This window comes from Platichthys flesus, chromosome 4 (genome assembly GCF_949316205.1).
Source record: "Platichthys flesus chromosome 4, fPlaFle2.1, whole genome shotgun sequence".
NCBI classification, from domain to species: domain Eukaryota; kingdom Metazoa; phylum Chordata; class Actinopteri; order Pleuronectiformes; family Pleuronectidae; genus Platichthys; species Platichthys flesus.
The window spans coordinates 27,101,702-27,126,906 of record NC_084948.1 but is presented as its reverse complement, the minus strand read 5'-3'; the positions used below and the strand labels follow the sequence as shown (position 1 = coordinate 27,126,906).

General features: G+C 44.8%; 3 protein-coding genes across 6 annotated transcripts; 1 reads left to right on the top strand and 2 right to left on the bottom strand.

Moving 5' to 3' along the window:
- The first annotated feature begins 933 nt into the window (after window positions 1-933).
- Window positions 934-4,775, top strand: aqp11 (aquaporin 11). The gene is made up of 3 exons (XM_062385947.1): window positions 934-2,513; window positions 3,291-3,407; window positions 3,534-4,775. Exons 1-3 carry the CDS (start codon window positions 1,916-1,918, stop codon window positions 3,632-3,634), a joined length of 816 nt encoding a protein of 271 aa, XP_062241931.1. The 5' UTR covers window positions 934-1,915; the 3' UTR covers window positions 3,635-4,775.
- Window positions 4,776-4,806: 31 nt separating this feature from the next.
- On the bottom strand, window positions 4,807-8,372 carry clns1a (chloride channel, nucleotide-sensitive, 1A). The gene is made up of 8 exons (XM_062385948.1): window positions 7,998-8,372; window positions 7,208-7,344; window positions 6,847-6,990; window positions 6,435-6,545; window positions 6,191-6,196; window positions 5,848-6,021; window positions 5,694-5,760; window positions 4,807-5,157 (listed from the first exon to the last, which is right to left on the bottom strand). Coding segments are annotated over exons 1-8 (759 nt in total). The 5' UTR covers window positions 8,117-8,372; the 3' UTR covers window positions 4,807-5,156.
- A 1,250-nt stretch (window positions 8,373-9,622) lies between these two features.
- rsf1a (remodeling and spacing factor 1a) lies at window positions 9,623-24,605 on the bottom strand. Of its 4 annotated transcripts, none has more exons than XM_062386127.1 (18): window positions 24,408-24,605; window positions 21,997-22,088; window positions 21,753-21,845; window positions 21,272-21,477; window positions 20,869-20,993; window positions 20,270-20,377; window positions 18,138-19,551; window positions 17,828-18,050; window positions 17,528-17,737; window positions 17,126-17,230; window positions 16,665-16,744; window positions 16,512-16,560; window positions 16,081-16,187; window positions 15,854-15,918; window positions 15,423-15,600; window positions 15,007-15,224; window positions 14,521-14,718; window positions 9,623-14,189 (listed from the first exon to the last, which is right to left on the bottom strand). In XM_062386127.1, exons 1-18 carry the CDS (start codon window positions 24,559-24,561, stop codon window positions 13,396-13,398), a joined length of 4,419 nt encoding a protein of 1,472 aa, XP_062242111.1. In that variant the 5' UTR covers window positions 24,562-24,605; the 3' UTR covers window positions 9,623-13,395. The 4 variants fall into 4 exon arrangements, with proteins under 4 accessions (XP_062242111.1, XP_062242112.1, XP_062242113.1 ...); XM_062386128.1 differs by having other exon boundaries at window positions 15,423-15,597; XM_062386129.1 differs by having other exon boundaries at window positions 17,828-18,026.
- Between the last annotated feature and the right edge of the window lie 600 nt (window positions 24,606-25,205).

The following is a 25,205-nucleotide window of genomic DNA, read 5'->3' as shown; positions in this document are numbered from 1 at the left end:
CAGACCCCTGCAAACTGTGTGACATTCAGGTGTAACTCCGTCAGTATATAACTGATCAAGAAAGAAGTAGAAATTAATTATTACTCCTCTGTAAAGTTAAGACAAATTTGCATCATCTTATACACATCTTATACACAAATAATGTTATTGTTGTTGTTGAGAAGAAGGATATCTATATAATTTTATGTGCAGATTAACTTATTTATTCCAATGCAGTTGTGTCTTCTTACTACATTGTAATTCTTTTCAAATTATTTTTATTTTTTGTATTGTCTTATGTTGCATTTACAATTAGCCTTGTTGAAGTTCATCTTACAGAAATTATACAAGTGCTGTTTTCATGGGATGTGTAAATCACTATAGTAGAAAATTGCTTTTCTTGGTCAAAATCAACTTTTTGTACAGTAAAAAGAAAGTCGTATCATTCTGCAATATTGCCTCAATGTAGTCCAACCAAAATAAGAACACAGAAACGGAGGCATGAATAGATTATAAACATACATTTATTTAAAATAAATGTTTAAAGTCAGTGCTGGTGTTTTCTCTTTGTGAAAACCTGTTTTTGTACTGGGGAATGTGACACTGTCACTCACAGGTCTTTGGAAATCTAAAGGAGGAAATAAAGAATATGCAGGAGCAGAAGAAGATGTTTCTGAGGATTTCCAGTCATTCTAGTATATTATGTTTTCGTTTATTAAATATCCAAAACTTCAAATTCATAGCAAATTATCTTTGAGATTCAGGATAAAAGACTTACCCTACATGAACAATTTTTCCTTTATGAAAAATCTATTCAAGATAAATTCCACCAAATTAATGAACTCATTGAGTTTTTTCATCATCATCACATCATTTAAAGGATAAATTTATTAAAGAAACATTTTCACATGATGAACAGAATAGGAAGACAGCGTCATCTAGTGGTATAAAGAACTTAATGAATTCTTTAGTGCAAGATAACTTTTAGAAACAGAAAATAAATATATAAAAAGGCTGTTTCTCCTTTAATCTAATAGAGTTTCTGAGCACAAGGGAATGAAATAGACATTTATACATTAATACAATAATCACATTATATGTATCACAAGTATCACTGTCACACTGACCATAATAAAACATCTTGAAGCAATTTGATGAAAGTGATGGAGATAAAATGCATCAAGCTTGATAATTTAAAGATGAATCTGGGCCTCAGCAGTTTGAGTGAATCTTCCAAAGGAACAATGGAAGAATATCACTATAAATGTATGTAACTTTGGGAAATGAATTCCAACTTAATAATATTGCTCTTAAGACTTCTGACCCCTGGTTCTCACTACAGGTGAATGTTGAGATGTATTTTTCCATCAGTTGCTTTGAATTTCACCTTTATATATATTGTTATAATGATTTGGCCTAATTTCATGAACTTTAGAGGAGATGCAAAATTGACAAAAGAGCCTAAGGAAGGAGAAAGAGAATGGAAAGAAGAGAAGAGCAGTAACGTTAGCAGGAGGAGTAGGGGGAGAAGGAGAAGGAGGAGAAGGAACAGGAGGAGAAGGAGGAGAAGGAGGAGCAGGAGGAGCAGGAGGAGCAGGAGGAGCAGGAGGAGCAGGAGGAGCAGGAGGAGCAGGAGGAGCAGGAGGAGCAGGAGGAGCAGGAGGAGCAGGACCATGAGGAGGAGGACCATGAGGAGGTCTGTGGAGCCCAGGCACTTCCGCACCATGTGAGCGACCTGATGATGCTCATTTGCTCCGGACCCGATGCCGCATCCTCCCTGAAAGATCCGCAGAGCCCGAGCAGATCTGAAGCTTCCATCCGCCGGAGACAGCTACCTTCAGGGGGAGAGAGAGACCAGAGGCCGGGGAGGAGGCTCCAGTAGCTCCGCTCATCACCGGAGTCTGTCCCCGCCAGAGAGCACCTGTCTCCCGGGGAAATGAGTTCAGACGTTGCGGTGACTCTGCTCGTGCTCGCGGGGATCGTCGGGCTCAGCGAGGCGACCCGCAGGTTGATCACCAGGGGCCTCGCGCGCACGGCGCTGTGCGTGTACGCGGTGGAGCTCGTGTCCACCTTCCAGCTGTGCTGCTGCACGCACGAGCTGAAACTGCTGGCCGAATTGGGCGGGATCGAACCACGCGTCGCGCTCAGTCTGACCTACCTGGCCGCGGTGGTGCACGGACTCACCTTCAGCGGCGCCATCGGTAACCCCACCGGGACTCTCGAGCACGCGTACCGCGCGAGGATCCCGGGCGGCAGCGCCCTGCGGAGGATCGCGTGCCAGTTCGCCGCGGCCGCCTGTGCACGAGCCGCGGTCCCGGTGATGAGGGGACTCGGGCTGTCGAGGCTGCACGTGCAGCACAAGCTGCTCGGTTACCGGTGCGTGAGCCCGGTTCACGCGCCTCTGCACCAAGCCGCCGCCGTGGAGCTCGCATGCGCCTTTGCGGTGCAGACTGCCCTCACGCACACGCGATCGGTGGATGAGAAATACCGCGTGCACGCGATAGCTGCGGTCATCGCATCAGTGGTTTATGCAGGTATGATAACGTGAGGTCAAAGGTCAACCCTGCTGACAGGGTCCCACTCACCTGCACAACATTTGATTTAATACATCAATAAAACAGCAGAGTAACAAAAGAGCAACATCCAATCCTGAAGGATCCAGAGTCACATTCACAGGTTGTGATTCAAACCACTTCCTCAGTTCATTTATCTACCAAACATAATTCATACAGGAATCTTCACACATTTGTGGAACTTTCAGGAGATGAATGTTAAAATCCAGGTCGACTGCTCAAACTTCATTTGTGTATTTTTCCCTGTGAACACACAGAAGTGCCTCGTGGCTCTTTGGGCAAATCGAAGCTGAGAGGCTCAAGTGAAGTTATTTCATTGACACAAATATAAAAAGCATTGGGGTCCAATCAATGTAAGAGGCATTCATATACAAAACAAACCATTAGAAGACAAATGATAAGTTAACACATTCACCAATACAGAATCTTCATTCAATCTAGAAAGCTCAATGGTTATTTAATGTTGCAAGACAAGTGGCCTATAGATATAGAACCATTTAGTCTCTCAGCTCAGGGCAGTCGTAACATCTCTGTGAACACACAGAGCACAACCTGTGACTCTGATGTCTCACGACATGTTTCACAGCTAGTTGATCATAAAACATTGAGCAAGAAATTAACTTTTCTATTGAGACAAACTGATCTCAGAGCATTTTCCACTTGTTCATGTAGGAGTTGCAAATGAATTCAGTGATAATAATGTTCTTTTTAAGTTGTGTTGTGTGTTTGTGTGTCCAGGCGGCAGTTCGACAGGGGCCGTGTTCAATCCGGCCTTGGCCTTCTCCACTCAGTTCCCCTGCAGCGGACACTCCTTCCTGGAGTACTGTGTGGTGTACTGGCTGGGCCCCCTGCTGGGTGAGACCACAGACTGACCCTGACCCCAGGAAACAGTCTGGAGGGCATGAGACATCTTAAATCTACACGGTGAAACATTTTGACCTTACATGTTGTCTCCTCTTCTTTACACTTGCGATGCTCCAGGTATGATGAGCTCGGTGCTGCTGTTTGATCAACTCGGCCCTCTGCTGTCAAGGAACCCGACGTCTGTCCCTCGTCCCGTGGAGACAAAGAAGAGGACATGAGCCTCAGGTTCTCTCCTGCAGCACAGAGGGACTCAGTTCACCGGCCGCTGACCTCAGTCCTCAGACGTTAGACACTGACACGCACTTTTCTTAAAAGACATTTTAACCTGAAGGTTCTTGTTGGTCCACAGAGACGCTCCAGAGTCTGGAGTAAATCTGCTGATTGGACTGAACCACAGAAGGTTGAGTGATCACTGGTCACAGAGCTGTCACGTCTAATAACTAAGTTTGAGGAAATTAAAGTTTGCATGAGTTTCGTAAAATGTAAATAAAGATAGATCATCTTGATGGCCCCCTGGTGGCCGGATGCAGTATAGCTCATACACTTCTCCACCTCCATGTTTACAGTAGTACATGAAACAAATTACACATTCAATAAATGTTTCTGTCATGTCAGGTAGTTCCTATCACACTGGGGTTTGGTCATGTTTCGCATCAGATTGGTTTGAATTAGTTATTTGATGAAACAGAGTGAAACGTAATGATTGACAGCTGAGACCAACTCCTGATTGGTTGAGCCAGTGTATCAGCGGCACCTTGATGCTGCAGCGCCACCACCTGGTCACTGCTGCACAGACTCTGGCTCCACAAGATGGCAGCGATTGTTTCAGAGTTTGAATGTGGGAGGAAGTGGAGACCTGTCGCCCATAATCATTTCCTGTTTATAGTCGGTATTCTATGATGAAAAAGTTACTTGCCTGATTTTGCCAAACTCCAATCGACAATGAGCCTAGTAAAGTTCTTAATATATCTACTTATGCTAATTCACTGAATAATGGAACAAGTGATAATGTATATGTGGTACTAAAACACTAAATAACTTTTCTTAACAAAGTGCTTACTATTTAATAATATTAATACTTAAAGTGACATTCCAGACACAATGTAGAAGCGACATGGTTTCAGATCTGCACAGATGAATCCGGTGCCTTTTGAATTCTTTAAAAACTGTAAAGGCAGAATAACCATTTGAAATCTGATTGAGTGACTGGTTTATTTCAGTGTGTAAATCATACTGGAAGTCGGGCAGGAATTAAAGAACCAAGAACTATGGTTTTGTTCTCAGCCCCCCCGAAACCAGTGGTAGTAGTTTTCCTGTTTACAAATAAACAGACACAGGTGAAAACATAACCTTCTAACTGAGGTATAAAAAAAAGGCAAAGAAATTCCTACAAAATCTAATCATTTATTGACATTTGATACAAAGACATGAACTTTCCTGAGCAGGAAAATACGATACGACATTTTGTCTTTAGGGACAAAACCAACACAAACTGGTTGTTTAACAGGAAACAACAGGATGTGAGAGTTTGAGGCTGTTTCACAGAAGTGCAGAACGACACGAAGACAAACTTACAAAAAACTACTGGGATGTCTTCAAGTGGGAAAAATAAGTTCAGAGTCGAAAATGGGGAGAAAGTAGAAGTAAGAGCTGACAGAGCTGAAAGAGCGGGTCACTGTCCTCCTCGCCAATCCCATGATGCAACTCCAGTGCTTTGATTGGCTGCTGAGACGACCTCCATCTACAGAGCGTCAGACAACAAATCAGATGTTGTTCTGTCACATTATGATCATATATGATTCTGATGATCTTTATTATGTATGTTGATGCTTTGAGCCACTTGTCAAATCTTTGCTTCAAATTAAGTGGAAAACCAGAACTTGTAGAACGTTGAGTTTGAAAATGTTTTCCTTGAGACCGGTCAGTAAACAACACAGTGAGCGTTGTGAATCATAATATTTTCAGAAAACACAAAGTTCCTGGTGTTAAGTTCATACAAACCACTCAAAGTTGGTTTAGTGCTGAAGTTCAAGTGTCAAGTGGAAACTTTTAAAACCTCAACTTCAAAATAAAATACACAGATTCAGGGAAGTTACCAAGTGACAAGAGATGAAACCAATTTTTGAAATTTACTCTTAATCATCACAATTGTAAAATGTATTCAGAGCACTTTTCAAAAAGTGTAACGTGAGCAGAAGATACTCAGAATTCAGATTCAAAACCAGTGGATCCTGGTGAGAGATCTTCAGGTGTTAACAGTCGTACGGTGACACTCACCAGTGCTCCACGTCTGCGTCCTCAAACTGACCGGGCTCCAGCGCTGCTGCATCCACCTCCATACCATCTGTCAGCAGCAGCAACACAATCAAACAAGTGATGTGAGTCTGTGTGTTTCTGTGTGTGTGTGTGTCGGTGTGTCTGAGTCCCAAACCTTCAAATTCAGCTTTGCTCTCCTCAGTCCGGACTCCGGCCATGTGGTACTGCTGAGAAACGCTCTGGGCCAACATTCCCTCCAGCCGCTGCAGCGTGGCCTGGCCCTCCTGCGTGAGCGATGACAGACCCTCGTCACAGGTGTAGAAGGTCGGGATGTCGGCGTGGCCGTGCTCTGGGTCGAGGAAGAGGAGGAAGAGGAGGAGGAGGAAGAGGAGGAAGAGAGAGATGGTGACTGTGACAGATTCTCCACACAACAGTACAGATACGTGTCTGCCACTGAAACAGAGCAAGCTGAATATTTATCTGTGTAAATGTGCAGTGATGAATGTTTGACTTCTCACCTGCCTCTGCAACCAAAGAGCCAGAAAACCAGAGAAGAAGAAACAGAGACAGAGTCAATAACATCAGAGAAACTAAACTGGAGCAGGTGGAGTTCTTCACGTGACAACAACTAGAACCGGAGCAATATGGATTATCTGAGGCCGATGGTGCTAAAACAGACTGATAACATTACAATGTGTGTGTTTGTGAGTTTGCATGAAGGATTTTCTGTACGTGTGTGTGTGTGTGTTTGTGTCTCCTCACCAGCCTCCTCCACGTCGTACTCTTCTCCTTCGAAGTCGTTGTCGGAGTCGTCGTCTTCGGGGTCGGGGTGCAGCGCCTGGCACTCGCACATCGCAGAGAACATGGGCTCCACTGAAGGTAACACACACGCACATCAAAACACTTCACAACTGCAGCAGCTCACAGGTTCTGTTGTTGTTAAAGCAGGACCATCTTTTCTATGAGAAACACTTAGTTCAAATATTATCAATTAAGATAAAAGTTCAGTTCTACAGCCTGGGGTTTTCAAAAGTCCTCATAGAATTTTGAGACATTTTCGAGGGACGGTTTGACTCATGACTTTAACATTCATATTAGTTTTTAAATCCTTTGCACTTGTGGAGCTGTGACTTTGCAAAGCCTCATTCTCAGGAGATACCGTGAAGTCACTCACATGCCGCCTTGTCGCCGGGAACAAATCGGATCTCTGTGATTGGTCCTTCTTCGCCGTCATCACCACTGCTGCTGCCGCCGCCATTTTCTTCTTCTACTTCGTCTTCCTCAGCTGGTTTCTCTGCCATTTCAGCCTCATTCTCACCTGAGAGGGACGAAGGTGTAACCGTGTGAAACTTGTTCCAGCAGAGACTGACAACACGTGCAGATCTTATCTTAGTGTCCTGAGATATAAACACAGTCAGAAACACCCTCCATAGCACAACCAAGGTACAAGAGGATATTTGACTATAAAACCGAAGGAAAAATCACATAACATGACGGTTCATGTGTAAAGAGATATTTTAAAAACCTTTCCTCACCGCTGAGTTTGCCATTGACCATGACGTAGAGATGTTCCTGAGGGAAAGTGCTGACGTCTCTGGAGATGGCGTGCAGGCCGATGGTGGGATACTCCAGAGAGAAACCCATCCCCGAGCCGTCGAACCAGGACAGACGCCTGAAGACACACACGCACAGATAAATGATTTGCTTGCATATGAGCTGCAGAACCAGTGAAAAAGGTCAATAAACAGCAGATGTGCACGTTTTTTAGTTATTAATGGAATCGTTGACAGTGTCAGGATGTAAGAGAGGACCAGAAGTCCTCAGAATGTTCTATTATTGTAACAATGAACTAAAATATCTGCTTAGATGGAAAAGTTCAATGAAGGAGAGGCTGGAATGAAACATTTATTTAACTTCAAAAGGGAAATCAACAGTTAAGTTTATTGATAATATATGTTTCAGTCTGATTCAGTTTGTTTAGAGGCATTTTGGTGATTTTACTTTTTGTCTGATCTTTAGTGGATTGGGTCAAGTTGTTAATATCATTCAGAAAATCATTCCCCATAAAAGTTCTATCGATCAAAAAAGTGATTAATTCATTTTAGCAACTCCGCAAATGAGCTTAACCCATTCAATATCCGGTTATTATTGTGAAAGAGACCACTCCGGAAGTGCTTGGTGTGAGGCGTCGAACAGACCTTTTGTTTACTTTGTTTTTCCTATTTGTTTGCTTGTTTGTTAAATCATTGTTTGTTTATTTGTTAAAAACGTACCATCATGAATTTACACGAACCCGGAAGTGCCCGGAGACAAACAAACACTCACGCTTCAGTGACGTAGAGCGTCCCGCAGCCGAGCCGCTGCCCGTCCAGAACCGCCGCGGTGTCGGCCTGTTGCAGCCGGACGCCCCCGGTGGGCGGCTGGAGGTTCTTCAGGAGAACCATCGTGTCTGCGAAGGAGGAGAACCACGAGGCTGCGACCTAAACCCGGGACAAGTTCCCACTAACCCGGGACAAGCTCTCACTAACCAGGGACAAGTTCTCACTAAGCCGGGACACGTTCTCACTAACCCGGGACAGACTCTCACTAACCCGGTCCACTGGAGGCGGGACGCGGTGTTTCTGCAGCTTCTTCTCGGATCAGAGCTTGAAGCGCGGCGCGTGAAATCCGGACGGACCCTCAACGTCGAGCTGCCAAAGATGAAATATCGCGATAAGATGCTTCAAGGCGTCACGTGACCACAACGAGCTTACGTCTGTTGTCACGTAAAGAGTCACGTAGCCGCCGTAAATCTTATTTTGAATGTTCCTACCGGAAGTGTTTGTTTGCTAATTTAACCACCTTGATAAATGTGTACGCCCTCATGTGGCCACATTGTGTAACTACAAATGTATCTAATTTGAAAAATGTTTTGTGAAGATTTAAGATATTTTGTCTTTTTTTTTACTTTAAAGCGATTTTGTTAATTAATTTATTGAACATATTTTATTCCTACTTTATTTAAAGAAATATTTATTTCAATAAAAGTCTAATGTGAAGGAACAAACCAATCAAATCCTATAAAGGACAAAAAAAGCAGCTCGATGAAGCAATAAATAATAATAAATGATTTGGAAAAATAATCCCAATTGGTCTTCACTCCTTCGAGAATTTACATTTGATGAAATACAGCAGAGCTAGTCCTGACTGAATTTTAAAATAAATGTAGCAATAATCATGGGTGTATACTGCCCTCTGGTGGCCATACTATGTAACTACATCTAGGTAGTTTATGGTTTATTTTTGAAAGCCTAACCGGAAGTTCTTATGCCATTGTGTCTAGCTTGATTACAGAGCGTTGGTGTAGTTACTCACTATTGCCACTAGAGAGCAGCACGCCCTTATTTCTTGTTTTTCATGAATTTAGAAAATAAGAAGCTGTTCTACATTAAAGTGATTCTACAAATCACCAAATCGATTATTCATTATTATTTGATGGAATATTTACTTAACAAAAAGATTAATAAGCAACTCTTCAGGTTGTTTTGAGCAAAAAAATATCTTTTTTTTTTTTAAAACCGGAACCAAAAATACACCAATAATTTTAAGTTGAGTCCTGACAATTGAAATTAGGAAACTACTTGGTGCACACAAATAGAAAGCGAGTGTGTGAGAGGACGTTATTAATTATAACAGCATAACAAGATATATTTTATGTATTATTATTTCTAGAGAAAAACTTAGTATATTCTCATTTACTCAACAAAACGTAGATTTAATCAATTAAATTCAGTATGTAAAGCACTTCTGGTTATTTTCCTGTTCCTCTGAGACCTAACAAACTTCTCATGCTTGGTGCTTCACATTTTGTTGTTTGAGCAGAGAAACAGTTTTTGAACGATCCACGTCTCTGCTCAGGATGAGAGTTGAACTTCTCTCAGCTGATGGAATAAAAGGTCGCGACAGCAGAGTGTGTGTGTGTTTGAGGAGATGCCTGGATGTTGGTTTAATAACTTAGAAAACATTTATGTTACAGAGAAACTACAGCAACAGTACAACAGAGAAATGAAAGGAGCTGCAGTCACGTCCACTGGCGCCTGTTCTCAGTGAATCCATATCTCACTTTACTGAATATTTTAAAACCAACAGAATCAGTCACAGAGGAAAACACAGACGTAAAACGTCTCCATCAACATGAGGAAGAACAAAAAATCATAAACTGAGTAAAAAAACGAACATTATAAAAATACTGATCTTTGCAGAGGAGCTGAAATCTTTTTTTTTCATGAGTTCTCAGTTGGAGTCGTTAAAATTATTATTAGACAGTTATTCATGAAGGAGGTGAAATCACTGCTGCGACGATCGAGATGTTGACTTCAAGGGGATTCACTCTGTTTGTATTTGTAGCGAGATCCTAACGGTAACTTGAGAGGAAGTTCAACAGTCGGTTGGTCTTTTGTTTTGGTCTCAACTGAACTATAAGAGGAAAGTACCTGAAACCACATTTAAAAATTCAAGTGCCAGCGACTCTGGGATCAGTTTCATCATAATCTTTGACACATCAGAGTGAAGAACTAAACCCTTCATCATCAAATGAATAATTCAATCTCATTTTGGGACTTTTTTAAACACAAAAACTCCCAAAACCAAACGGGACCAGCAGGTTTTCATCCTTTTTTAATCTTTTTAGGAACTAAATGACCGAATTCGACTGAAACAAAAAACAGATTCACAACACAATGAACTGTAAAGTGAATCTAAAGGAGAATTTTGTTTTATTTTCTCTGACAAGTGACAGATGTTTAGGTTAAATGAGGTTATAGAAATAAAATACTTTGCTATCTGACACCAAAATGATTTTCTTGTTTTTTATAAAAGATTCATTACGTCTCCTGATTTGTGACGTACAAAATAAAAATTAAATATTCCTTTGACGGTGATGTTTGAAGAATCGAAGCTGGAATGAACTTTTGTTTGTTTTCTTAAAAATCTGTTGAAACAGATTGAAACTGGTTTAAAAGCTGTTTTCACTGGGATCAAATCCGGACTGTGATAAAAATATAAATGAAAGTTTGGATTCAGCTGAAAATTTTCCTTTAACTAAAAAAAACTCAGATCTAAATTCTCTTAAATATCAAAGAAGAGTTAAATTTAAAAACAGATTTGTCATTTTGTTTTGTCTGTTTGTATTTAAACAGGAAGTTAAACCACTTCCGTCCAATCACCTTCACTCATATTAACGTGTTTGTGTTTTATTAAAGCTTTAAACTGTCGATAACTGGATTAACACGGTTGTAGTTTTGGCAGAAAAAGTCAAATGTGGGTAAAATGAGGATTGTTTAAAGAGAACTGATGATGTCATCATGTGAAGGTTTCTGCTGTAAAGTTGAAGCACGTTGGTTAATAAATGTTTTATTTCTCACATATTAATAAATCTTGGAGGTCTGATCGAGGAGCAGAGTTTAGACAGAGAGAAGAGAGAAACTTCTGGAATCAGCAGAATCAAACTCTTCAGAGCCTCGACAGTGACGCCCTGTCGGAGCGGCCGACTAAAGAAAAGGTTTGTTTGGTGACTGACGTTCATCTTCCTCCCCTGAGCCTCAATCAAAAAAATAAAGCTTTGTTCCTTCTTTAAAAACTCGGGGGGTAGGAAATGTTTAAAAACCTCTGAACATGTACAACACAGGCTGAAGAAGAGCAGCTCGGCTCTCGGGAAACATTCTGCGTCTGTTCTGTTCAAACCGCCGACGGCACAAAGTCTCAACACTCGGATGGAGACGTGCGTCCCCCACAGCAGCATCTCCACTCCTCTCCTTCATATAGAAAATATAACACTATATTTTACAAGAGGACTAAGAACAGAACATCTATTATCTTACAAGGAACAGGCAAAGTATGTACAGCAAACATGTCCCAACAAGAGCCACCAGTCTGAAAGCCAACACTGGGACGGGCGGAGGAAACGTGCTGGATCACAAGGGATCTGAAGTGGATCTGAAGTGGATCTGAAGTGGATCTGATGTGGATCTGATGTGGATCTGATGTGGATCTGATGTGGATCTGATGTGGATCTGATGTGGATCTGAAGTGGATCTGAAGTTGATCTGATGTGGATCTGATGTGGATCTGAAGTGGATCTGATGTGGATCTGAAGTGGATCTGAAGTGGATCTGATGTGGATCCAGTGTTTCAGATCAACTTGGTTTCATATCTTTGAACCAGTTTAAATGTCCTGATCCTCCAAAGTCTGGATTTAATAATTCATTCATGGACACGTGGATGCTACAGTCAGTCTGATATTGTGTTATATGAATTCATCGGGGCCACAACTGAGGATTCACTGGATTTTTGACGGCAGATCATTTGATCGAATAATCAAATGACAGTTTCTCTTGTGAACATTTTCTTTCTGATTAAAACCATAAAACCTAAGAATGTTGAAACTAATGTTTCTGTTAACATTGAAACGATGGACTGATGATGTCAGACGCTTCAAACACTGAGCGACCTCGGTTCTTGTTAGAACCACGAACCTTCAGGGTTCTGGCTCATTCTTAGGAAACAGTGAAAACCCTGTTGTGTGTTGTTGTCTCGCCTCCCGACCCAAAGTGTTCAGTTTGACACTGGCCCTCTTCTGGTTATCAAGTGCTATGAGAATGATGAAGTGCTAAGACTGAGGGACACCACATTCCCCCCCAACGGGATCAAACCACCATCGTCCCGTCACATGGACCCAACAGAGAGACGCCCGTCACAGCGACCTGTGGCCTCGCTCGAGTGCGTCCACGGACGCTCCGGCTGCGACGCTCCGGCTGCTGACCCTCCGGCTGCGACGCTCCGGCTGCTGACCCTCCGGCTGCGACGCTCCGGCTGCTGACCCTCCGGCTGCGACGCTCCGACTGCTGACCCTCCGGCTGCTGACCCTCCGGCTGCTGACACTCCGGCTGCTGACACTCCGGCTGCGACACTCCGGCTGCTGACCCTCCGGCTGCTGACCCTCCGGCTGCTGACCCTCCGGCTGCGACGCTCCGGCTGCGACGCTCCGGCTGCTGACCCTCCGGCTGCGACGCTCCGGCTGCTGACCCTCCGGCTGCGACACTCCGGCTGCTGACCCTCCGGCTGCTGACCCTCCGGCTGCTGACCCTCCGGCTGCTGACCCTCCGGCTGCGACGCTCTGACTGCTGACCCTCCGGCTGCGACGCTCAGGCTGCGACGCTCCGGCTGCTGACCCTCCGGTTGCGACGCTCCGGCTGCTGACGCTCGGGCTTCGACGCTCCGGCTGCGACGCTCCGGCTGCTGACGCTCCGGCTGCGACGCTCCGGCTGCTGACCCTCCGGCTGCGACGCTCCGGCTGCGACGCTCCGGCTGCGACGCTCCAGCTGCGACGCTCCGGCTGCTGACGCTCCGGCTGCGACGCTCCGGCTGCTGACGCTCCGGCTGCTGACCCTCCGGCTGCTGACGCTCCGGCTGCGACACTCCCGACTGCTGACGCTCCGGACGTGAGGATGAGCAGGAGAGTGGACTCATGAGTGTCTGTTGCGAGGTGCAGCACGTGATGGTGGACAGCGCCTGACCACGACACAACAGTGAGGAGGAGACGGGGGAAGCAACGAGGAGGAGCAGGAGGAGGAGCAGAGGGTAGGGAGGTGGAGGCAGGTGGTGTTTCAGAGGCTGTGGGTGAAAGGCCTGACAGTAAAAAAAGAAACTGAAAGAAATAAGCGAGCGTTATTCACACAAACAGCCATCATGACTGTGGACTGTTCTGGACAGAGTTTAATGAGTCTGTCTTGCCCCCCTCCTCCTCTTGCTCCTCCTCTTCCTCCTCCTCCTCCTCCTCCTCCTCCTCCTGGTCTGGATGGAAGGGGCCGTTGAGCTTGCCCTGCCTGCCTGAAGCTTCACTGTCCCTGGGTTCTGTGGGACTTCCCGCCCCGGGCTTCACTGGGCCTCTGGAGATCCGGTTTATGTTTGAAGGAGACAAGCTGTGGCCCCTCCCCTTTTCCTGAGCTTCGCTGTCCGACCTCCTTTCTACTGATGAAGACTTCTTGGTCGTCACCTTCGTTCTTCCTTCCTCTTCCTCTTCTTTTTCCTCATCATCATCATCATCATCCGAGTCGATGCGGTTGAGTCTTTTGCGGACGGGACGATCCTCTTCCGATGAAGAGTCAGACTCCTCAGACTCCTCCTCATCGTCATCGTCAGTCGAAGGTCGTCGTTTCTTCAGCATCTGAGCGAGTCGCCGGCGCCGCTGCTGTGACAGAATCTCTCTCCTCTTTCCTCTGCCCATCTTCTCCATGTCCTCCTCCTCTTCTCTGTGTGTCCTCTTTAATCTCCTCCGCTTGTCCTCCTCCTTCTCCAGCAGTTTCCTTTTCAGCCGACTCCCTCTCTCTCTGTCGTCTTCTTGGTATCTCCTCCGCTTCTCCTTCATCCTGTTCCTCAACTGGTCTTTCTCCTCCTTTCTCCTCCGGTTCACTCTTCGTCTCTGGTCATCTTCGTCTTCATAATCCTCCTCGTCCGCGGAGTCTCTGGAAGAACGTGACACTGGAGGGGAAGAGGAGAGGAAGGATTAACTGGGAGGAATAAATCATTAAATATTAAAGTTCGGATCTCAGGTCCAGGATTTACATATTTATTCAAGGTTTGTTCAGAAGATTTTTTCTAATGGTTGAATGGAAACGATCAATCCACTCGTCCTCCACATGAATCACACCTCAATGGAAACAATCGTTTCTTCGACTGAAAGTGATTGAACTTGTTGTTGATGCTCAGAACGATTGGTGGAAAATCGGAGACATGAATATTTAAAGAAATGTGAAGTTTGTATTTTGACCTCATATAAAAAGTGGGGGGGGAACTGCGTGTGGCGACTGACCGTCACTGAAGTCGCTGGAGAGACGCTCCCTGCGCGGCCGCCCGCCGGCTGCCACCGGCTTCCCGCCGGCCGAGGCCTTGGAGTTGTCCGACGACTCGGACGTCTCGCGGTAGTTGACCTGCTGCCGCTGGCCCCGCCTCAGGCCCCGCCTCTTTTTTTCAGCTTCACTGTCAGACATGTCACTGTACTGATCAGAGTCTAGAGGAGACGGAGGACATTCATCAGGAGACAGAGGAAAGACATTCTCTGGATTCAGGTTCTCACTTGTGAGGATTTGCTCTTTTCTTTATTTTATATTATGAACTGAAAACTGATTCATTGACTATTGTTTTGTTCTAGAACCTTGAAAATTATTTAAGTCTCAATCATAATGTTTTTTCAATATTGAGAACAAAGGAAATGGTTTTAATTAACTTAACTTCAATTAGAGAACTCTGCAGTTTTAAAACCTGAAAGCCTGGCGGTCTCCCCTCCTCGTGCACTCACCCATTTCCTCTTCACTTTCCTCCTCCTCTTCCTCAGAGGAGTGTCTCCGCCTCTGTCGTTTCCTCCCCCTGCGTTGGGTCTTGCTGGGTCGTTGTTTGGGCGCCGCTCTCACCGGCCGCTTGGGGCGAGTCGCACTGTCCCAGCTGCCCACCTCACTGCCAGCATCCTCCTCCTCATCGTCATCCACCCCCGTTGCACCGAAATCTTCATCGTCAGAGCTGGAAGAGGAAGAAGAAGATGATAATGAATAAAGTGAACTTAAAAAAAGATGGAGTGTGAGTGTGTGTGTGTGTGTGTGTGTGTGTGTGTGTGTGTGTGTGTGTGAGAGTGTGAGTGTGAGTGTGAGTGTGAGTGTGAGTGTGAGTGTGAGTGTGAGTGTGAGTGTGAGTGTGAGTGTGTGTGTGTGTGTGTGTGACCTGTTGCTGAGCTGGAACTCATCTTCACTCTCTGCTGCTGTGCTGTCGCTCTCCAGATCGTTCAGCCTCCTCTTCTTCCTGCTCCTGACAGCGTGAGCTTGGCTTCTGATTGGCCGCTGGCTCTCCTTCCTGTCCTCTGGCAGGATGGGCGTGATGACTTTGCTGCGCTCGGTTCCTACTTTAAAAAAAATCCAAGTTAACAAAACCTCACCTCTGTGTTTAACTGAGTGATTCCTGATCAACCACAACACAAAGGATCAAACAGCAATCATTTAAAAAAAGACATCAAATTAAAAGAAGAACACAAGTCACAGAGACAGAAGACAAACTGTTTGTATCTGAGAAAGGAGACGAGGACAAAGGAGACGAGGACAAAGGAGACGAGGACAAAGGAGACGAAGAGAAACCATCGAGCGCTCCAGTTCACTCACCAGCACAGAGGTCAGTGATGTCTTCCTCTATAGCCTCATCGATCGCATCGTCAAAGTCGTCAAACCTGAAACACACGTGACACAGATGTAGTTTCACTGAGATCCACGTTACCATCATGAGATATCCGGGGCATGGTATGAAAATTATGTTTTTTGATTTACATGAAGTAAATCTAAACTTAATCCGACACATGTTAAAATGAGTTCAGTCTGTAACCCCCCCTCACCTGTAGCTGATGTTCTTCCTGGTTCTGGTCGATCTTCGGCCCAGATTTTTACTCTTTTTGGGGTCTTTCTTCTTTGTGGACTTCTCCTCCGGCTCCTCGTCCCCTTCCTGAAATTGTCATAAAAAGATCTGTTTAATCAATTTGTTTTATCTTTTGTCTTATGAGGCTTGAAATTGCTAATTTCCTGTCACAGTTACAACAGAGTGAAAACAAAACGTGAGTGAAACCAGATTTCGTTTTAGAACAACTTCACAGTCCAGAGTTCCGGTGTCTCTTTCTTTAACAATGAAAGTATCTAAATCTGATAGATCAATAAACTGCATACAAGCTACAATATGTGATAATGTATTTACAGCTTATTCTGTTAAAAGTGACATAAAGATGATGATAAGCTGTGTTTTCATGTGATGTGGTAAAAACCGTTTACTCACAGGAATGATGTTCTCCACACTGATTCCCACATACACCAGACGCTCTCTCCTGGACAGACGGGGAGACTATCAATATCCACATTATGGTTATTATTATTAGTGTGTGAGTGAGAGAGAGTGTGTGTGTGTGTGTGTGTGTGTGCATGTGTGTACCTCCTCTCTGCTCTGTCTCTTTTCTTCAGGGCACTGTCCAGATTCTGCAGATGCTCTTCCAGTTTCTCACACAACAGTTTCTGAAGGGTAAAAACCAAACACCACAGGTTAGGTTAGGTTGGGCATCGCCACTGATTCGATACCGAATCACCAGGGTTGACTCGATTATCGATTCAATATCAATTGTGCATCGGTGGTCCGTACTGGAAACCCTGTATTTTCAGTTCTCATTGGACAAATTTTATTTATGTTGTTTATTAAGGGAAACTTTCAGGATTTATGTCAATTTAAACCAAAAACATCTGAAAACTTTGGTAATTCTTAATCAAATTAGTGGAGAAAGGCAAAAAAAACAATAACCAGATGAATCGTAAATAACGACCATGTTCAACCTACAAAACATCCTAGTTTTACAGTTTGAAAAGGTCACACACACACAACCAGGCACACACACAGCTTACATGTTGACAGGGCGGACAGAACCACTGTCCATCTGGAATCAACATGAGTGGTGGACGCAGACAGGCCGTGTGGTATCCACTGTCACAAGAGTCACACAGCAAGATCTGAAAACACACACACACACACACACACACGGCAGCTGTGAAATTTAAACCCACAGGACGATGTGTTAAACAACTCATAAATAATAAAGCCAACCCCGAGGGCACAAACCAGAACTACAAGAATCAAGAAAGTACAATTTCTACAAAAATACAGCAAAACTGCTATAAGTAAGTTCTGTTTAAGTGCTACTATTAAACAACAGATATGAAGAAATTACTGTTTTGATAAGTGATTATTAAGTCATTAATCATGAAAATGACACCAGAGCTGGGATGTGGAGGAGTCTGGGTTGTTACCAGTTCAGGGTGGTTGGGCAGGCCACAATGACTACAGGCATCCTCAATGGGAATCTCCTCTGATTTACAAGATTCTTCTGAGTCGCTCCCTCCCTCGCTCTCCTCGTCTTCTCGTTTCCTCCCTCCGTCCTCCGCCTCCCTCCCCTCATTCAGCTTACGTCTCTTCGAGCGCATGTTGGACCATCGGGGGCGTCGATGCCTTCGTTTGCCCTGAAAATGCAACAGTGGAAAAGAAATTGTCAAACAGACAAACACCAGTAGTTACATTCACTCTCACAGGAGACTTTTAGAGGTGATTACCCTTTGTTTTCTAATTTGCCCAGCCACTTCTGCCTGTATGTCTTTCCTTGGAGCTGAGCTCTGCTCCTCTTCATCCTCTTCTTCATCCTCCTCTTCCTCCTCCTCCTCCTCCTCCTCCTCTCCTTCCCTTGTTCTGGAGGGCAGTGCCTGTTTTTTTTGTGGTTTCTTCCTCTGGCTCTCTGCCACCTTCGAGCTCGGCCTGCAGGTTGGCAAAGCAGATGATCTTCAAGGAAAAAGGTGTCCGAATCAAACCAGCTGTATCCGACATTAAAATGGGCAAAGAATTATTTTCAATAACTTCCAAACATACCTGCAAATCCTGGTTGATCTCCTCAGCTGCCTCCCGTCCTCTTGGGCCTCCTGCTCCCTCTCCTTCTCCCCCTCTTTTCCACCTTTCCTTAACTTGTTTCTCCTGTGAGGAGGAATCTTAATCTTCAGCCTGATTCCTTCTTTCTGGAGTTCAGAGGATGCCTCCTCCAGGGGACCCTGCTTCCCCTCTGACCGCAGCCCAGTGTCCTTAACCCTGACCTGGGCAGCCAGCTCATCATTGACCCCATCTCCCTTGTGGTCCAGGTGGTCGTTTTCATCTCTCTGTTCAACTTTTAGAGGAGGAACGGCGCCCCCTGATTCTGCCTCCATCTTCCCCAAGGTGCTCTTACTCTGGTCATTGTTATCCTTACTTCCTTCCTCTGTCCCAGACACTTCACTCCTCCCCTCCCTCTCTTCCACGTCATCATCTTTCTGGTGACGACTGCTGGGCCCACTCTCTGTCCTCTTCTCCGATGGTTCCTCTGTTGCTTTTTTGCACAGGCCTTCTGTCGTCTGTCTCTTGAGTTCCTCTGTGGCCTGAGACAGTGAAGGAATGCTAACAGAATCCACTTCTCTCTCTCCAGCTTTGGGAGCTTGATCAGTCTTTGAAGATGTCATTAGTAGCTTCCCGGGTGTTTGAGCCTCCTTCGTCACACGAGGAGGGAGAGCGGACGTGTCACCTTCAACAGGTCCCTTCCTCACCAGCACGGACTGCCGGCTCACCTCCCGCTCCTCCTCCACACCTCTGGTGCTCCAGTGGTCGACACTTGGCCCGTTTGGTTCCTGTTGTTCGGCGCCAGGGGCTCTGTGACGCTCGGACGGACTGCGGATGACCCCTATATGACCTATTACACCGACTTGACCTATGACCCCTATCACTCCATTCTGTCCGTCTTTGTGAGGCAGGAGCACCGACGCTCTCCCATTCGTCAGTTCCTGCTTGGATGCACTGACCACTGACTGCTGCTGTTGTGACATCAAGGGAGCACAAGGGGGTGCTACTGAGTTAAGTAACTTCCCCTCTCTTCTGTGACTGTCCTTGCTCTGGATCACTGAGGGGTTACAAACTATAATACTGCTGCTGCTGTTGTTAAGGTGGCTGCTCTGGTAGCTCTCTGCCAGCTTCAGCTCTCTCTTCTTCAGTGGTATCTTTGCCTGCTGGTTGCTCCTGACCACGGCCCGCCCTGCCTCCTCTTCCTTGTTAACTTCCTGTTTAATCACAGTCGTGCCTGGTGCCATTACAACCGACACAGCGTTTTTGGGGGCGTCGGTTTCCCTGGATTCAGATTTGACAATGGTGGTGATGGTGCTGACCCGATTATCGAACACAGGGGGTTTGTGGTCCGTCCTCTTTTCTTTTACCTCAGCGTCTGTGTTCTTCCCCTCTATTGACTGCATCTGCTCCTCCTTTAGCTCTGCAAAACAGAAAATAAATAAACATCTAGAGACATGAATCATGACAGGGACACTAGAATAGAAGATCCGCTGGCATAAGGGAAACTTGTTTTATATGAGAATCAAATTAAAATGCATATTGTTTGTTTGCTCCCAGACACTTGACCTGATTAACAACTCTTTTCCTTGTATCTGGCAGGCACCGGTTTGCTCATGTCAAACTGACAATGGAACAAGGTGGTGCTCACTGCATTGGCAATCAGCAGGTGTGTTTGGCCACCGCGAGAGGAAACAGACCACAAAAGAAAAACTAAAGAAAGGCCCAAAGATTCATGAGTTCCGAGTCAGAAGAACATTAAACGGGTAATGACAAGAACAAGCAGATTCCAGAATAGAACATAACCCAAAGCTGTCACTCTTGATCTATAGCACTATGTTAGACGTTAGATGTAATTTCTCACTGTGCCCTTCATCCAGTGGCTCGTTGCTACTGATTATCACCGTAGGTGCTGGTTTCATATCTAATCATTGGATTCGCTCAACCAGTGTATTTTGAATCTGGCTGTATTTTTTTCTCTTCCAAGAAAAATTCCATCAGCTTCACTAATATGGCAATAAGATATTGAATATTGAAACTTGCATTTTAAAGATTAAAAAAAACTAAAGTGCCGGGTGTCAACAGCAGCTGTGCTTCCCTTCCCACAATTTCCTATCAGTTTATTTATTTAATGCCTGTACCTGGTCTGAGGGGTTTCTCTTCCTTTATGGGCTCAAGCGTCTCTCTCTCAGCGGGTTCCTCTGTGGTCTTGGAGGGTTCGGGGTCAGTGCTTCCTATTACCTCATCCCCTAGACCATCAGGACAAACACACACAAATGAAACAGTGGTGTGGTGAACATTTTTTCCAAGGTTACTGGTGATACTGTGGCTACAGAGGAAGTGTAGGAAGTGAAGTGTGATAATGGACTTTTCAGTTTGTATTTTTTCTTTCTGCTCTTTAAAGAATGTCCCACTTTTTTCAGCTTTTTGAGCTGCAGGTCTTTGAAAGTTATGTTCAGCACAGTTATGGGACTTGGCTAAATTTAATTAAGATCAGATTTGACAATAAAAGCATTTTTCAGTAACTGTTTAATGTCAGTTTTATAAATTTGTAGATGTTACTTCTTTTTACTTTGAGATTTCTTGGCTCTTAGTTGTATCTTCGGTCATAAAAACATTTTGACTGATATGAAGGAGACGATGCTGAAAACAGAACAGCCTCTTGACATATTTTCTCTGCATTATACAGTATGAAATGATCAATAACAAACTTCACAGGCCCTGGATCTGCTGAACATACCTGCACCTTTCTCTGCAGGGCTGTTGCTCCTGGATCCAGCCTGGTTCTGGTCTGGTTCAGGATTCAGGCCTGGACTGATCTGAGCCTTCAACAGGTCCAGAGCTTCAGCCAGATCGTTACGATTCCTGACAACACAGATTGAACAAGAGGCTCAAACCAGATAGAGAACAACAAAGAAGAAGAATTGGAATAGATGTACAGCGGAATGAGGTGAGCGGATAAGGCACTGCAGTGTATCATATTGCACAGACAGATAATTCCCTTTCAGAAGTGTAGAGGAGACTACTTTCATGTCGCCCTAAGCCAAGGTGGGTGCCCACATTTGCATATTTTTTGCAAACAGGGAAAAGATAACAACAGCTTCAGACTGGTGCCACCAGTCGAGACCACAGCAGTACTGTACCTGACTATGCATTGCCAGGTGGATCCGTCCAGGTCGTCCTGCTCCTCCGTGTACAGCCGGATGTTCTGCTCGTGGTCAAACTGAAGCCAGTACATCAGGCCCTGTTGGTCCCGACCTATCGGCTGCAGACGCATCTTCTCTGGTTCCTCCTCATTAATCGCCATCTTGAACTTCAGGTTGTCATCAAACTGACACTCGCACAGAAACTGAGGGAAGAGAAGAAGGAAAGAGTTAGTAAAGAGAAGGTGACTGTGGTTGCAGAAGTTTCCCCCTCACTAGATACATTAACTGTGTCTTAAATCTGAGCCTGCATTTGAAGACCAATTGTGTTACAGCTATGAAAATCGTCTGTAGACCAGCCTTGTGAGTCTATGGGCCCCACAAAGACTAACTACTTCATGGTCCGCGTAGAGCGTGTCCTCTAAAAAGGTGTCAGCACTGGGAGTTAAAAGCTATTAAGTAAAAACTGGTCATGTCGTACTTTTAGGATGCTCGACTTGCACTCCATGGACAGATCCTGGTAGCCCTTCTGTTCCAGCTCCCACGCCCAAGTACTGTTCAGCTCCTGGCAAACCTACAGGAAACAATGATTAGATATTGTCACCATATACAAGCCTGTTTCAACAAGTTCTCTGTCTAATTAAATATTTTCTAATATCAGAAGGTGAGGCTGTAAAGTTTGTGAGACACACATCACAACCGCGTACAGCACAAACAGGCCTCACCTTAGCCAGGTACCTCTCCCAGCGGTCTGTCGTTACAGACTTCCCAAGTTTTCTGAGCAGCTTCACGTGAAGCTCCACGAGCGGTTTAGGGACTAAAATACAAACAGGAACACACGGTGATTAGAAACATAATACTTTTTAATTTTATAATACTGTAATCACTTTCAAATGCAACTTCAAGTATTCATTCAGACTTTATTAGTAACACCAAGCTAAAACTAATGCAGTCTAATACAACTGTCCCTCTAAAAAACATATTTCTCCACAGCTTTCATATTGTGGTTTTGTTGAGTCTGTGTTAAAATGGTGTTGATTCACTTCATGATCATTTTGCAGGATGCAGCCTGTCGTGCGATTGAGTTGTGTCGTGTTCATGTTGACAGGTGTCCCTTTGTTTGGTCCAAACCATTCAAATTAATGAGCTTTTCAACAGACACACCTATTCGTGTAATGTAATACAGATGAACAGAAGCACAAACTAGTATCCAACATGATCACACAGTTGAAACAACACCTGTTTAACAGTTTGAACAAAGAAACAGCTGCCCATCCATCTGGAACTCTCCCCAAACAAACCAGAGACTGAACTGAGCTGTCCACTATTCAAAACCCTTTTCAGAACAGCATTTACCCCTACATATCAATGTGGGATTATAGTGTGTATTTTATATTTATTTGATTTTAGATGCAGCCCTGAAAAATGTCTCTTAGCTTTGATAAAAACATTATTCATCCTTCCATTATCTATACTGCTTATCCTTTGAGAGTCGCAGGGGGCGCTTGGGCCAATACCAGCTGACGTTGGACTTGTGCGAGAGGCAGAGTTCACCCTGGAAGCATCGCCAGCCCATCACAGCTCCAACACACGGAGACAAACTACCTTCCCTCTCACAATCACACTCAAGAGTCAGAGAGAGTCTCTGATTAACCTGAACACAATCTGCATGTGTTCGGACTGAAGCTGGAGAAAACCCACCAAACACAGGGAGCACAGAAAGAAATAGGCCAAACATGGAGTCAAACCAGGAACTTTCCTAGTGTGAGGCAACTAACATCACGATGTGTAAATATTATTATCGTTATTAATATAATATAATCATATATAAAGTAACCTATAACCTAAATGAAGGAAGATTTACTACAGGGCTTGGCTTTTGAAGTGTTAACCATGTGTCACTGATAAACTGTCTGTTGTGAATCTTTTCTGTTTTCACCAAGTCATAAAAATCCGACAGACTTTAAACACAACCACAGAAAATAAAACAGTCTAATTTGAGACGTTTAAGGACCACTTCAATGTGAAGGAAATTCCAGTTTCACATTAATTGTTTTCACATCATCAGAGAACGCGCCGTTAAACAGAATTTAATCTTTTCTCAAATATAAGATAGATTTTATATTAAACTCTAAATACTAACCTGATTCTCCTTCATTGTATTTAGTTAACAGTTATTAGAACTACAATTAGAACTGACGATGATGGAAACTAACATACTAGTAAGCAAGATACCAACACGACAGCTCCTGGTGAGAAACATGTTTTTTTTTATAAATTATCAAGTTCTAAATCAACCAAGGTTCTTTGTTTTTGTTCTTTAATTAAAAGTTGACGAATAAGATTAATGCTAACTAGCTAGCAGCCGGAGTTTCCTACTGCGCCTGCGCAAACATGACAGCCACTCTACCACAAATATAAATAAATAATAAATGAACATTCACAGTTTCTAAATGAAATCTGATTCCGTCACGAACGCAGAAATGACCAGAAGACGTTTCCGTGGACAAACAGTCGAGCCCCGGACACAGCGGACACTGGCGTCCTCTCAGCCCGGCGGCCAGTGAGGCAAGGCCGGTGACAAATTACACCTGACAACAATCCGGAGCTGGAGCTCGCTGCCCGGCTGTGTGTGTGTGGTCGCCCCGGTGCTGCTGCTGCGGCATCATGGCTCGCGCTCCGAGTCGAACCGCCGTGACAACGTTACCGACGAGTTGTCACTCGACTCCGGCTACGACCCCGGGGTACCCCGCTAACCGCCGAGCCCCGGTCCCGGTCCGCTTAACCCCGGTTCAGCAGGGAAACACGGGCCGAAGTGAGCGGGGTTCGGGGGAGAGGGGGTTAGCTCCATGTTAGCAGCTACGTGCCCCCTCTGCCTGGATGTTTCCGGGCGAACTTGGGCTAAACACGACGGAGAAACACGACTGTGACCCGGGTTAAAATCCCCCACAGCCGGGGAGAAAGTGTAAGAAGCCCGGTGACACCAGCCCCGGTGTGATGCTGCTGGGCCACACACACACACATCCTCCTCCTCCTCCTCCTCCTCCTCCTCATGATGGTGGTGGTGGCCCCCTTCTGCTTCAAGTGTCGCAGCTTTTCCACCACTTCTTCACCGCCTCCACCGCCGGCCCCTCACCTGCCGTCGTGTCCCGCAGATACCGCTCCATCTGCGAGAAAGTCATCTCGGGCAGATCCAGCGTCGCTCCGTACCGCTCAAGGAACGAGCAGACCTCTGCGAAGCTCGGGCACAGCGCCGGGCCGGAGCTCCTCACCACCGCCGGAGCAGCCATCTTTCCAGGCGGAGAGAAACGGGAGGGGGGGGCTCGCTGCTGGATGCGACTGTGTGTGTGTGAGAGAAATGAATGAGAGAGGCGGCCACCGGCGGGAAGCGCACGGGGGCGAGCACCGGAGTGACTTCCGAGGAAGACTTTCAAACTAAAACCACCAGCGCGGGGTTCCTGGAAACAAGAAATCTAAAAAATCCAGGATATAAAGTTCTGTGGAAACATTTAAGGCTTGAATAGTTGAGTGTGTATGCTTTCAAAAAGAAGGTTCCATTATATATCACTTATTTCATTCACAACTTCATACAACATGAGTAAACTGAAATAAAGTCAATGTACACATATTGTACACCATACCTGTCCATTCACTACATAATAATAATACACGTTTCACAGTTACAAGCGATCATATCATACTCAGCAATGCAACACAAAAAAAAATTAAGACAATCAAATAAAAAAACAGGTATATCGAATGTATACGTCAACATCAGTATCTTCTTACACATCAAGTAAAGTGCAGTAGTAAAGTAAAGTAAAGTAAAACTGGATAAAAGTCTACAGATACCTAACATTTCTATGAAGTCTTTAGTTTCTGTGTTGTTTCTATTTAAACATAAATGTTTCATTTTCCCCTATGATGCACGTTT